General features: G+C 39.3%; 2 protein-coding genes across 2 annotated transcripts in view; one reads left to right on the plus strand and one right to left on the minus strand.

The window, feature by feature from the left end:
• The window catches only part of TNIK (TRAF2 and NCK interacting kinase), a 418,581-nt gene that overhangs the window by 400,272 nt on the left and 3,387 nt on the right, over window positions 1-14,922 (minus strand). The gene's annotated exons all lie outside the window — the stretch shown is intronic.
• Window positions 1-14,922, plus strand: part of FNDC3B (fibronectin type III domain containing 3B) — a 195,641-nt gene that overhangs the window by 85,088 nt on the left and 95,631 nt on the right. Inside the window, exon 4 of the mRNA XM_065844490.2 lies at window positions 10,741-10,817. Coding sequence (XP_065700562.1) covers window positions 10,741-10,817 — 77 coding nt within the window. The remainder of the gene's footprint in view (window positions 1-10,740; window positions 10,818-14,922) is intronic.

Consider the following 14,922-nt stretch of genomic DNA (forward strand, 5'->3'; position numbering starts at 1 on the left):
GGCTTGTTTTGGGGCAGCTGAAGGGATGGGGTTCAGGTGGAGAAGCACCTCGTGCTGCTGCAGAGACTCTTATCAGAGGCACCGTCGTCCTGACCATGGGTGAGAGTCCCAGGGCTGGGCCTCTCCCACCAGGCGGTGAGGACAGTATATAATGTATAGATCTGGCAGTCAGATGCATTTTTGTTTTTATGCTTTCACTAAGCTGGAGGACCTTTCTAGGAACAGCTCAAGTGGAAGTGAGCAGAAAGAAAACAAAGAATGTACCTGTGGATTTTTTCTTCCTTTGATAGAGAAGCACTTTGGTTGTGGGTGCAACCCATAAGTCGCATGGTCATCTCTGAATGTGGTTTTGGGGCATAGAAATACCATTCACACTTGAGAGATTTTGAACAGAAATGATGGTTTCTACCTTAGCACATGAACATCTGATAATTTTTAAAGTTCAGAAGTGCTAGTGAGAGTGATTTTCTTTACTTCTTTCTTTACTTTTTCAATACTCAAAAGTAATCTACATGAAGCAAGGTGGGTAAGACTTGTGTTTTAATCAGTTGGATTAAGTCAAGGCTAATGTGCTCCCCTTTTCTGGCTGGCACACACAGTCCTTGCCCTTGTTAGCACATCCAGTCGTGCAGCCACAGGGACCATAACTCAGAATTTTACCTTTTGAAAATTTTATATATATGTATTTTTAAATGATGCACTATATATATTTTCTTAGGTGTCACTTCCCTTCCCTCCCCTTGCTTTTTAAGGAGGAGTACTGTAATATTGAATTTGGACTCTTCACTTGCTGAGATGTTAGATCCCAATAATAGAGTTCAATTACTGAGAAGTTAAAATAATTCAGTAGATAGTTTTTACTACCTAAAGTTGTTAAGAGGGAATCAAGAGCATTCCTTTAATAGTCGCAGAGAGGGTAAATCCCTCTCCCTGCACCCCACTCGCTTTCTGCACATTCCAGACCCTGCGGTGGAGTTGTCACGGTTGGGCCCCGCAGTGCCGGGGTGATCCCTCTGGGAACCTCGTTAGTCTGGCAATTATTCCATTAGTGTGATTATTCCAATGCAACCACGCCCATGGAGCCTCCTGAGCAGAGGTTCTCCTGCAAGGCTGAGCTTTAATTCCTTGGCTGGGATGGACACACTGGAGACCTGGAAGCCACTGAAAGGAAAACTTTTTACTCCTATGTTTGAAAACTTTTTTAATAACCTCTGTGTTATACCAAGCTGTATGTTGTTCCCCTAAAAAATTGCTGAAGGGTGATGCCCAGTTGAAATGCTGATTCCCTGGAGGACAGGGAGGTTTTAATCTCCAACAAACTACATGATGAATGTTTTGTATGGTAAATTAATTTTGTAGTTGCTATAGCCAACAAGAAACTCCATTTATTGCATTTGAAAATTTAGAATTCAGTGTTGATGATTTTCCTTCCTTCCTTCCCCACCCCCATGTGATAAAAAGTACTTGTTTGTGGCAGGTGGATATTAATTGCTTTGTTTTTGATGAGCGCATTCAAGTAGAGAATTTTGGATGATTCACCAAAGTCCAGGATCCAAACATGTCAGGAATGAAACTCGTCAGCCCCATCACGATGACTGGTGGCACTGTCTCAGCTCTAGGCAGGTGGTAGGTTTCAAAGTTTTTGCTTTAATTTTCGCTGGCTGGATGATATTTCTTGCTGTGGGTGGACAGGTAAAGAATAGCCGTCGCCTAATTACTGTCTCGTTTGGGACAGGTGGCAGAGAACGTGCTGTGTAACTTTATTGTTGGCTTGGTTTTAGGTCTGTTGCAGATTGTACAGTCCTTTTGGTGTTGCCATGGGAATGCAATAATTATATTATAAATAATTGGAGCATTTTGTTTTACTGCTGCAGAAAAGTGATGTTGTATAATTATTGCAATCTTTAATGGAAGTTGTGCTCAAAGCCATTTGTTTAGCATTTGTATAAACCTGTTGCACATAGCAAAACTTTATGCAAAAGGGAATGTCACTTTATAAATGTGCCAGAAAGTGAACACATGCACACACACTCCCGCAAAAGCATTGATATAGTTAGAACGTGTCGAAGAGCTCTTTCAAAATGGCAGAGGCAAAATAATGTCCATAGTTGAACTTCCATGCCTTATGATGTCTTTTGACTTTTTGTTTGTCTTTCTATAAATAAATTCTATTGATATTAGGCAGATAGCATTGCATAGTATGTAAGTAATGAAGTTGTTAATAACTGGTGCAAAGATAGAATAATGCTCATTTTGTGAGATGCGTTTCCCCTAGTACGGAGTCCTGGTTACGAGTCAGCGCAGCGGTTCCGTAGGTCTGGTGGGAAGCTCAGCTGCAGAGCCATGGGCGCAGCTGGAGGGTGCGAATCCTTCTGTTGCTGTTCAGAGCTATAGCGGTGTCAAAACTTGATAACATGAGATTTTGTGATTCTAAAATGAAGTCTGATGCAGACAGAGATCTCCCATGGTTTGGTTGGGTCTGCAATAGTTATTTGCTGAGTTTCTCTCGTTTCTGAATTCATCTCTATGGTCTCTTTCTGTGTTGGAGCCTCCTGCAAAGGGCAGGCTGTAGTTTTCTGTGCAGTGTCTCTTCTGTCTCACCTCTCTTGATAGTACTGTTCTCTCTGTTTATCCGCTGGCTTTCTGGCGTATTTCTATTCTAAACCAAGTGCTCATGCAACGGGAAAGAATTAGTAGATACAAGAAGGATTCCCCCCCCCCAAAAAAAAAAAAAAAAAAGAGTATATTTCTATGCAGTATTCTACTGGTCTTTAGGAGTCCAAAGATTTATTCAGGTTTTAGTATTGCCTTATGACCTAAATTCTATTCTGGATTTGTGTCCAGTTACGTTCCCTCAAGCTTCCCATGTGACCCTGCATCAGAGTTTTCTTTTCTTTGTCCCACAGCCACACTTGTCAAGCCCCACTCCAGCCAGATGTTCTGGGGATGGATTTGTGAGTCCTTGTGGGGTAACGTGGAGCTGGGTCACAGAAAAGCTTTCGTGCTCCTGCTTCAGATGTTAGGGTGTCATCTTGGGCTAATGTTCCTCATGAAATGAGTGTCTCTCCAGTTGCAGGTTATTGTGTTGTGGCTTGTGTGCTAATGGATTAATTTCAGATGTTTTCAACTTAGTTGGTTTTTCTCTTTGTTTCCAGAGTAGTCCTAATTTATTTAGCAGTATTTGCCATTCAAGTCAACTGATTTTAGACAGATGTTTGTCTCTAGTGTTTTAGTCTAGACATCTATGATTTACAATCTGAAGCCCATCTGGTGAATTGCCATGGGAGTATGCTTATTTTCAATACTTGAAGTATTGCAACATACTCTTTGCAAGTGTTTTTGCAGTAGCAGCTGATGAGCCAACCATCAGAAAAGGTCTATTTTAGCAAAAGAATCCCACTTGTTTGTCCAGATTAGGGCAGCAAAATACTCCATTTCTGTTGAAAACAACAACAAAAATATTCCAGTCCAAAATGCTGCCTGTAAATTGAAACTCTAGAATAGTATGGGCCTATTAAAAAACAAACAAAAAACAACAAGGAAAACCCACCTGGGAATGTACAAGAATAGCAGGAGACACGAAGAATCCACCGCACCCATCTCCATTCTCTGTGGCTGAACAATTACACTTGTTTAACCTTTCCTAATACTTCAGTATTTGTGGGACCAGGTACTTGTCCCAGGCATGTCCTGTCCCCTCCCAGCCCCACGTTGGGAGGAGAAGCTCTTGGTGCACAAGGCTGTTAATGAAGCCAATTGACTTTGTTTGGACCCTCTTCTACTTGTTAGTGAAGTGTGAGGAACCCAAAAAGCGAGGTGCGCAGGATGGCATGGAAGGTCCTGCAGGTGAAGAGTGGGACAATTCTTTATGCTCTCAGTGTAAATATCTCGAAGTGCAATGCTCTTAGTGTTTGAAACGTCAGACATTTGCTGTTTGAAAATTTATTAATTCATAGTTCTAAAAATGAAAATTTAACCTACCTTCCTCTTCAAATTCAGATGCAATGCAGCCTCTACATAACAGCTTGTAGCACTGAGATTGCTCTGGACAGGGCATGTTCAGAGCAAATGATGCATCTGAGTTCATTTCCTGTTTTTATGGGTTGCTGTATTATTTCTAGAATATGCCCCAAATCAGAACACGACATCTGGGAGGCACACAGTGAAGAGCATGCTGCTAAGTTAGAACCTCTTGGTTCTTACATTAAAGTGTAGAGTGCTGTTGTTTAACTACAAATTGAATGTACTTGAGCCTTCTGTGGTGTGTAGCAGGTCAAGTAGCAAACACAGGTAAAATAAACAGTTTTCAAGGGTCTTTAGAGTAAGCAGCAAAGGTCCTGTCATGTAAATAAGCCAGAAAAAGTTCCAGGAGCTGTCTGCTTGATGCGTTTGGCACAGATTTCTCAGTATTTTGATTTGATATTTGGTTGAGTGAGTTTGCACATGTTGAAAACATCAGTCAAACCCAGACTGTAGACTGGAGATTATTGTAGGCCCTGTGGCTGTAAGATCCAAGCAGTGAACATGTAAATCAAATACACGTGATTTGTAGTTTAATGTTGATAATTATAATGCACCGAAACACAGACCGATCTGTTTTTTATAACTTTATTTTTTAAGTGCTTATGACAAATTAACTTGATAATCTGGGGTGGGGCGGAGGGTAAAGAGCTGTTATAATTTGTGGCTTCTAATGTAGTCACAGGATTTAGAAAGAATATTGAAAAAGCATAAAGCAGTCATAGAAGTTGCAAAGGAGTTTAAGAAACACATTTTACCCACGTCAAAAGTGCTTCCATTTCCACTTTCAAACCCCCCGCTGCATGGACAGATTCAGGTAAATGTGTTCAGTGGCTGAGCTATACAGGAGACCTCAGGCTGATACTATTAATTTTTTTTTTTAATATTTCATTTGCATCTAAGTAGTCATTTGATGTGGGATCCAAGATCATTTGAAATTCCTGGGTAGATTTCTGTTAAACTTGAGCATGTTTGTTAATGCTTCTTTACTACTCTTACAAGGTGAAGGGAATTACTTCATGCTACTAAACAGTGAACAGAAAATAAACAATTGAGGTGCCAGGCAGTGTCAATGGACATGTGGTAGACATCCTTTTATTCACATTAAAAATATGACAAATACATGTGGATAAGCCGTTTAAAACTCTGTATGCTGTGTGAGCTGGTGCCATGGGGATGACCAAGTGCTGGATGCTTTCATTAACCCAGCACCGTGGTAAGCTCTATTGATAATGTTATTTTTGCACCTTCCATGACCCCACCTATGGCAGGTTGAATATAGCATAGGTAGGATTTTTTTCTGACATCTCAGACCTCAAGGTATTTTTTAAAGCTGTGGTTTTATGCCCTAAAGCACTTATTGTGAAAGCTGCTCCTTCTTTTCTCTTTAATGTGGAGTTGCTTTCATCTACAAATTCATACTCATCTAGGGACAAATGTTCATATCTAGACCAGCAGCAAATTCAAGATCCTGTGTTCTAGTGACTTAAGTAGACACCTGGGAGTTGACTCTTCTGCTGTGTGTGAGCAGAGCTAAGTTAGCACCTGAATTAGCTCTTCTGTAGGAGAGACTGCACCTCAAAATTGTGGTGGTATGTATATGTGAGAGCTCTTTACATTCTGCTTGGAAGGTTTTTATGACGTGGCCTGACATACTCATGTTAGCTTGGCCTGACGAGCAGTTTTAGACTGTAGCTGAAAGGCTGGGAAAAATGTTCACCACACCTCAGCTGCAAAGGCTGGAAGATGAATGGAAGAATCCAGGATTTTTTGTTTTGTTTTGTTTTTTATTTTCCTTGTCATCACTTTGTTTGGTCCGTAAGCTGCTTTGAGAATAACCAAGTGGAGGGAGAAGACACGTGTGGCTGACGGTGCAAAGGGGTCTGTTTGTGCTTATTTCATAGAGGAAATTGTTCCGGAACAGCTGCTCATCCATGTGAAAATGCAAACCCTTGGGTCCTGGCCAAGGTCAGCAAGTCCTGGGTCATTTGTTTTAGCAAAGCAGGCCAATTTGCCCTTTAATTATCTTTCATTTTCATTCGGTCACACCTCTTGCTTCAGAGATTTGCTTCGTGGGAAGCACGCTATGTAGTGGAAGATGTGATACCACTTTTGTTGTGAATCAGAGGAAGGCATGATACTGTTTTATGAATTACTTATAGCTGTTGAGCTTTATGAAAAAAACACATTTATGCGGCTGGATTTAATTTTCTAATTACCTAGTGCATTATTTTCTTGTTTTAAAATATACAGGATTCTTACATTTCAAAGCAAAAGTGCCTAAATCACTAGATTTCTTATTCTCTGCTAATGCAGGTATTGCAGTGTGAAATGGCAGTTAGTACATGCTTGCTAGAGACAGGGCTGAGAAATTCCTGAACTTCAGAGAGTTTTCAGTAGCTGGTTTCAAAATGGGAACTTTATAACAAAGCCTGGTAGGGTTAGTAATCAGCTACGCAAAATGGTGAGTAGAAATGGGGAGTAAAACACATGCCTGTGTGCTGGAGCTGGGTGTGAAAAATACTCTACGGTGGTCATAATTTTGTAACATTGCTATAGTTGGAAGAACTGAAATGCCAGATTTTGACTTCTATAATTTAAGGACAAAACCTAATTAAACTAAAGCGATCTTTAATGCATGCATAAAAGATCACTCAGGAACAAGAAAAAAGCACACCGATTCCAAAACTGGTTTTATACAAGAATTTTAAATGTGCAATGGATTGCAATCAAAGCTATAATTAGCCTTGAAAACCTTGGCACAGAAATTTCTCAAGAAGATTGTGACATGATTCCTGAAGGAACAAAAATGGCCGGAAGATGTGACAATCTTTCGGTGACAAGCAGCCTCTTGGCAGGGGCACTGAGAGACAGAGACTTGCTTTAATCTGCGGCTTCACACAATAAACCATTATACAAGAGGGAATTAAATAATTGTTGTCATTTTTGTTAGACTAAATATGCAGGTGTGTTTTAAAAGGCAACAGATTTGCAAAACCTTTTTGGTCATCAAAAATGGTTAAAATAATTAGCTTCCACGTGTCAGAGGAGTGACAGAGCAGTGTCAAGAGGGACCATGTGGCTTGGAGGAGGAGGAGAGGCTCTTACTGGGGAGTCAAGCTGTTCGTTAGCTCTGCCACAATGAGAGACTGAGTTGCCTCTTTTACTGTCCCTTAAATATTAATGTGTGTTATAAATATGCAAACTTTGTGCTGGTGGAGCAGGGGATGAGTGTGGTCTGTCACCTGCCTAGCTGATGGACTTGAGTGCTTCCTGACCCCTCTGCTTCTCCTCTTATTTCAGAGGTGGGGGATTAATTTCCTTGCACCTGCATCTTGGATGGAGCCAGCTCCAGTATTTTGGGGCAGCCCTCCAGAAGCTGCTGGAGATGCTCTGTATTCACGATGTCTATATTCAGGATGGAATTTGGGCTCTTGTTTTGTCAGTGAGAGGTGGCCAAAGCTCTTCTGGCTTGGTTTCGTCATGAACTTGGGAGACAGACTCTGTTTGTTAACAGGTTTGAAAACTATTAGAGCAAGCTCATTTCAGTGTACAGCATCTGTGTTGGCACAAACTGCCTTTTTCTCATTTGAATTAAATTTTGTATTAAACCATGAGTTTCAATTAAAACTTGCAAAGTTCTAATTCCATAGAGGATGCATTACGTATATCCATCCTGTCAATATAACCAACTGAGGATCATCCTTCTCTAAATGTTGACTTTTAACTGTTCAAAAATATTTGACATAACCAAAAATACTCAAAAAAAAAAAAAAAAAACCAAAACAAAAAAACCCAAAACCAAAACAAACCACCAAACCAAAATAGTTTTCATTTTGTGAGTGTGAACTGGGAAGTCATTTAATTGCAAGAATTGTCTTTAATAATTCCTGGGACTCATCATGCTGGGGAGATGGGGTCTGTATTTTAGTCACTACCACTTGAAGTTGTTTTGATACCGTTGATGAGAGAGATGAAGTAATGTATGCTAAAGTCATTTGGCTAACCTTGAAATCAAAGCACTGGAAACAGAATCTAGCTGCAAATCACTAGGCTGTCGTTCTTTTAAAACCTGTTATCCAAATGGCTTTAACAGTTTGTGGGTCATATGAAAGGTTAAGAATTGTCTTGCATGGTGCACATTTTGATGATAAAACACGATTTCATTTTCTTTATCAAGTGGAAGTGTTACAGTCAACAGTATCAGTGTGGGAGTTTGAATTCTTCCTGCAGGTAGATCATTATTCCATATGAGCAGATGGCACAAGGCTAAGAAGGACAGATATGAGGCATGCCGAGCAAAGTGTTTCTCATTTGTTGTATAGGGACTATCTGATCTGTATGTAGAAACTCTACAACTCTTCCATTTTTGAATTTATTTCCAAATCAGAGTACTTATTTTTGAGAAAGACTGTTTAGAGCCAGTATGACTATAACTAGGTTGCATTTTGGTGAGGGGCTGAAACAGGTTGAACACAAGCTTTATTTTATTAAACAACATTTATGTGTAATATTTAAATTACTGTTTACTTAAACTGAGGATTTTTTATTTCATAATGACTTTTTTCCTTGTAGCTTTTCAGGTTTGATAAATAACTGACAATGAGTCGTATAACGATGTTAAATGTTCATTTTACCTAATTTCAGGCATGTTCCATCCTGAAGAACTGAAGAGCGTTTGATAATCCAGTGTGTATTGTATCTCCCAAAAGTGTGTGTTTGCCGGCATTGACTGTTACATACAGATGTACTGTCCACCTTACTGTAGAGTGAAACGTGGCAGTGTATATACACTAAAGTAGATTAAGAGAAAAATATAAAACCTTATTCCTCAAAAGAAATTTTCAGAGAGATTTTGATAGGGAAAGCACATTCACTCAATATTTATGAGAAGTTCTTTCTATAACCAGTTGTCATTTCCTATTTTTGATGGGTTTAAATAGAGCCATTTAAATGGCATCTCCTGCCAATAGTTGCTTACTACTCATGCTGATATTTTTTTTTCCATTCACACTAAAATTACTGACTGTGTGGCGGGACATATAATGTCAAAAGGACTATAGACTAAGTTGAGGGGAGAGAACACATATGAGCTGAATAAGAAGGAGAAGTAATATTGACTTTTTTTATTGGGGCTGTAGTATAGGTGAAGTTCTCTACATAGGGAAGTATGAAGAGCAGAAGAACCACACACATAAAATGACTTCTTTTGGAAACTTTGGAGTTTCTAAGTGCTTAATACACTTGATAAATAACCATATTTCAAATCTAGATGTGAGTGGTAAAAACTATATGTGCTGATTAGACTCTAAATAACTGCATAGAGAAAATGAACCAAGATTATAGGAGATCTGAATAACTGGGGCAGGTTCCTGCGAGTAACTTGCATTTTGAGGGGCTGAGAATTCCTGCTTATTGTACAATCAGCAGCCTGACTAGTATAAAAATGTAGATAAATAGCGAATGGCTTCTTGACAATTTAATGTGAACTGCTTTTGCTTGTATCAGACAACAGATTGTGGCTCGCTTTGCTGTTGGGAATTTTGTTAGATTTGTCTAAACTTCAGGAGAAGTCATTCTGAAGGCCATTAAATCCCATCTTTGCCTGAAGTCCTTCGTATGTTTTAGTGTTTAGCTTCCTTGTCTAGAATGTGATGCGGTTTGGAGATGTTAGATGGCTTCTCCATCAGGTAAACTAATGAATTTCTCTTTTGCGTTATTAGTCAAAGCTAAAATTCAATTTACAATAGCCAGGTGCAGAATTGTCTCTAAGCTCTTTTCAAGAGTTTGACCGTGAGTATTTCCTTAATCCATGGCAAACAGTTAGTGTAAAAGGTTAGTGTAAACGTTTGAATACGTAATAAGGAAGTAATGAAATTAGCTTCTCTTTTTCGAAGTTGTAAACTCTCACTGCAACCATCTATCTGATGTTTGGGGGCTTCATTTTATTGACTGTTCTGTGTGATGTTCCCAGTTTTAATGGCTGAATCAATGAGCAATTGAGCAAGCTATTTCCATTTTATCTAGACGCTTTCATTCAGCTGTGAGGCTGTGTTTGCAAAAGTCGAATGGTTATGGCACTTGCTTTATTGTACTTGTGCTCAGTGCCTGAAAATGGAACTTGCATGTTCAAGGCTGGATTTTGGAGTGGAAACCATAAGCTTCTTGCTTGTATAACCACATTCCAAGGTTAGTCTGAATAGCTGAGATAATGAATTTGGTCTTTTGTGCATTCTTAAATAGATAGATAGTTTTTCACATATGTGATTTTTTTTTTTTTTTTTTCTTTTTTGCTACAATTGGACGCTTTCCTTGGGAGCTGCCTAATTCCAGGCTGCACAGTTTCTGCTTTGTTCTCGGCTCCCATGCCTTCGACAAGAATAACTTAACCAGATTTCAATATAGGAATTGTGGGCTGCTAAAGGACATATTGTGTTACTGCTTAATGCTGTATAAGTTGATCAGAGGGTAATATAAAGTCTATGTTTTAGCTGTTTTATGATGAAAATATTTTTTCAACGGAATATATGGTAAAGTCATTGAACAATGATCTTATTCTCAGAATGGTGGCACAAAGCATTTTCCATATACCAGAAATTAGTGGAGCTGCTCATTTTGTTATTGCAGCCTTCAAAAATAAAGCTATTTTTAGCCTTTCTGAGCATTTGTGCATTTTTTTAACTGAAAAAATCTAATATCTTATTTCTCTCTTTCTGTTAGGACCAGCAGAGGTTCCCATGATGTCACCCAATGGATCCATTCCCCCTATTCATGTGCCTCCTGGTTATATCTCACAGGTATGCTTCTTGAAGAATTAAAAGGTGTATAAAAGCAACACCGTTGATCCATATAGAGAAGTCTACTTGGTTGAAGTTGAATTTAGATATCTTAATGAAAATTGTAACACACAACTTCATGTTCCTTCTCTTTACTGACAGTAGACACACATTTTTACAAGTGAGCGTGTGTGTGCACCTTCACACACCAGTATGTACATCAGGTTTTGGTTTTTTTAACGCTAGCAGAAGTTATGCATACAGGTTGAGCCTATATGTGCAACTTCTCTCCTTCTATTAGCCGGTGACTTGGTGACAGTCAGAAGGGCTAGAAGACTGATGGAAGTGACAGAAAGAGTCACTGTAGCCATAAAATATGCTGTTGATCCTCAAGATCTCCCCAGCAGAAATCCTGCAATGTATTGAGAACTGGGGGTTTTGGTTTGTTTTCAGAAATAAGTGTGATTTAATTATCTGTTCATGGAAAAAATTGAGAAAGCCTTTCACAAAGCTGTTTTGGAACTCTCGAAGAGCCACTGCTATTCTATGTAAATAACCACTTCAGATGACCAACTTGTGTTCCTTCCATCTTCTGCCAAGCTTAGACTCTTTCTGAAGTAATAAAGAAAAAAAAAACAACAAAGAGAAAAAGAAAAAAAAGATTGATGTAAGGCAGAATAGCTGTGAAAGATACAATAAATCAAATAATTTCACCACTTTCATTGAGACCTGAACTGGACTGAAAGCTTCATTAAAAGTATACATAGGATTTTAAATATCCTTGATAAATAGCATGAGAACACTTGATACATATGTTCTGGCATCTTGTTAAGCAGAAAATAGAATATGTCTTGGGATCCCTTCCCCTCCTCAGGAAACATGTGAGCTTGTGTAATTCTGAAAAATTGTGGATGGTGTCATACTCAAATCCCACAAAGTACTGCAATTGCTCTGTGGTATTTTAACTTCGGAGCAGCATGAAAACATGTCTCGAGTGCAGGGGACCCTGTTACCAGGCAAGGAGAGAGAGAGGGCAGGACGGCAGCGTGGTTCAGCGTCCTCCTGCTCCCCAGCATCCCGGGGCACTTGGTTGCATACACTCTCGCAAAGTGAAGCCCAATGTAATACTCCTCATGGGCTCACCTAATTGAGTAGATTGACCCAGATCATGCAGAGGAATTTTTAAAAGATTTACTCTTCCTTTGAAGTAACTTTAACACCTTTTTGTTATTAAAATGTTTATACCTCTCAGCCCCTGTACTGAGATAAATGGTTGGGTATAAGCAAAACGCTTTCCAAACCAGAGGGATTAAATCTTCCAGATGTAGCTCTGTCTGAACCCAGCTCCTCTTTAATGCTTGTTGTGGGGCACCATAATAACTCCTCTAAAGCAGCCTTTAAGTAGTTTCTTAACAAAAAAACAAACAAACAAAAAACAACCCAAAACCCTCTTCTGAAAAAATTTTTTCAAGGAGCTGGAAAATATGTTGTAAAGTTTTAGGCGAAAACTCTGCATTCAGTGCTTTTCGGCAGCAGAATGCGTGTTCTGCTGTGTGGCGACTGAGCCTCTTGCCTTTCAGACTGCTTCACATTAAATAGTAATTGAAAGTGTGCAGTAATCAAATTAGTTCTCATTGTAGTAAATGTCCCTGCCTTATTTGTTCTTGCTTTTGTCTATTGCCTCATAGTTAAAAACTCTAATTTATGATAAACAATGAGAACACAACTTAAATTTAGAATGTAAGGCCATACAGCAAATTAATGCACTCTGAAATATGAAGAAAAAGATATTTGTTGTTTGATTTATCCCTAAAGTATACATTGAAGAGTCAGAAAGCAGATAGCCCTGCAGAGAAGTAAGGTTGCCTATTAAAAAAAGACATTAAATCTTTTTTTCCATTTTGTTATGCCAAGCCTGTTGTAGCTCTGAGCATTAGTCTTAAATATTACAGTAGTTATCTAGTGGTTGCAATCCTAGATTAAAATGGTGCTTCATTACCTCTTTGGTATTATGAAAATGATCCGCAAAAAGTGGGCAGGAGGTTTTGTGCCCTGCAAGATCAGCTCCACTGGTAACAGCGGAAAAATAGACTCTGTTTCTAGGCTTTCAGGACAATATTAGTAGTTGTGACTAGAAGCCGTGGTTGTTGGTGTTAAGGAGATGTTCCTAATGATGAGGCTTAACCAGGATGGGAAAAAGTCAAGGGAAATACTAGAAGTCAAATAGATACCACTAGTTCAGATCTTCCGTGCTATGGTTTTTCTCTCTAAGACTGGTTATTTTGCATTTCCTTTTCAGCAGATGCTGCTGAGATGCTGTGCATCTCTGGCAGATGGAAACTCTCAGATCAGAGTTCATGTCTCCACAATTCTTTGTTGGCTAAGGGTTAGTTAAATATAAAAGAGAAAAAAAGTTCCTTGCTGTGTTCTTGGTGGACAATATTGCTACTGAGAAGGTTAGTTTTGGAAGGTGGCATGGTAGAGAAATTTGTATTAAATGCTTGCAAAGTCAACAGTTTTGGTTTCAACTGCTGGATGTTGAAGGACAAGAAGGGAGCAGTTCCTACAGCTTGGTCAGGAGCTGGGCACAAGCTGTTAATGTCTGGTTTAGTTCTAAGCTGTGGATGGAGCTAGTTTCTTCCACAGGAGTCCTGGGACCGTGCCCTTGGCTGGAATGTCTACCTGGGGCTATATGCTCGGGGTCTGTGGCCCAATTCCTCTTCTTAGCTCCCAGAGCAGTCCAGCTGCCTGGTGTGCCAGCATAATCTGAAGATTAAAGGTCATGATTTGGATGCCAAGCTATGAAATTTGAGGACAGTCTCATGGGTTGTTGTTTCTGCTTTTCACAGTGTGTGTTTGGGAGGAGGCTTGAAGGAGGGTTTGGGGTGTTCTAATGAGGAGAACTAGGGCAATGGAAATATCAAAAGCTCTATCGTGAACTCGTTTAACGAGGGCTATTGGCTGAGAGCTGCTCTCTCTGGAACAAATCTGGAGCAATTCCACTGGAGTTTGAGGAATTGCTCATGTGTAGTTGAACGTGAAAATTTGGCTTGAAACTCCACTTCTGATTTTATTTACAGAGTTGTTAATATGTGATCTCTGCCACAGGTATTTTAAGGCTAAAGGCCTAGCTTGCTGGTTGGAGCATGAAGTATGCTTCATGCCAATAGGATTCCTTTTGTCAGGAGGTAACATCGTGGTCGTGCAGTTTGAACTACGCAATTCAAGCCATGGTCCTGCAGTTCAGTATTCCTGCATCAGGGATGTTACATTTGACAGAACCAGAGCGTAACTTCTAGAAAGAGGAAAGTCTTTAAATGGCATTTAAAGTGTTAGAAAATCCATCACATTCTCAGGAATCAGGATTTTGGTCTTGGGTATATCCTCTGCTCTAAGAGAGGTGTTCTCCTTCAAAACCATGTTTCGATAGCATAAGCCTTTAGCCACAGACCTGGTTTTGTAAGGCTTACTGCTTAATGGAGATTCTTTGTTGTGTAGACTGCAATCGATCGAGTCATCCTTTAACAGGACAATCCTTGCCAATGCTCTGAACAAAAGGAAGGTTGTGCAGATCTTGTATTCATATGGAGCAAGCCATAAAGTGATGATCCTTTTAAGTTCATGAGCATTGGTCCTGAAGATCTGTGTAATTCTAGATTTATTGTATTCCAACATAATTGCCAGTATTATAGATGTTGCTCTGCCTATTTTCCAGATTCAAGGTACAGATTTAATACTAATGTTTGTATGTGATGGATGACAAAGATAGTGATGCAGACTTGCCAGGGCTGGCATTAACTTGGATTGGCATACTTAATAAGTTAAGTGAATAAATAAAACATTGACATCCAAGTTCCTTGCAGATGAGCTCATTCTGTACTGTTTTCTAGTACAGATTGATTTATGAATGAAGTTTCATATTAGTTTATGAAATTCCCAAAGTATTGGTCGTGGTCCACCCAGTGGCCATGCTCCAAATGTCCTTGCTGAATCTAGCACGCAAAGTTTAAGTGAAATAAGAAAATTTTCTTGAAAGCAAATGGCAATTAATTCCATATTACCGTGTTATACCCATTCAGTAAACATGTGTTACAGGATGAGTGTGATTGTTTTCCTTTAAGTAGAA

Source organism: Patagioenas fasciata, chromosome 9 (genome assembly GCF_037038585.1).
Source record: "Patagioenas fasciata isolate bPatFas1 chromosome 9, bPatFas1.hap1, whole genome shotgun sequence".
Taxonomy (NCBI): Eukaryota; Metazoa; Chordata; class Aves; order Columbiformes; family Columbidae; genus Patagioenas; species Patagioenas fasciata.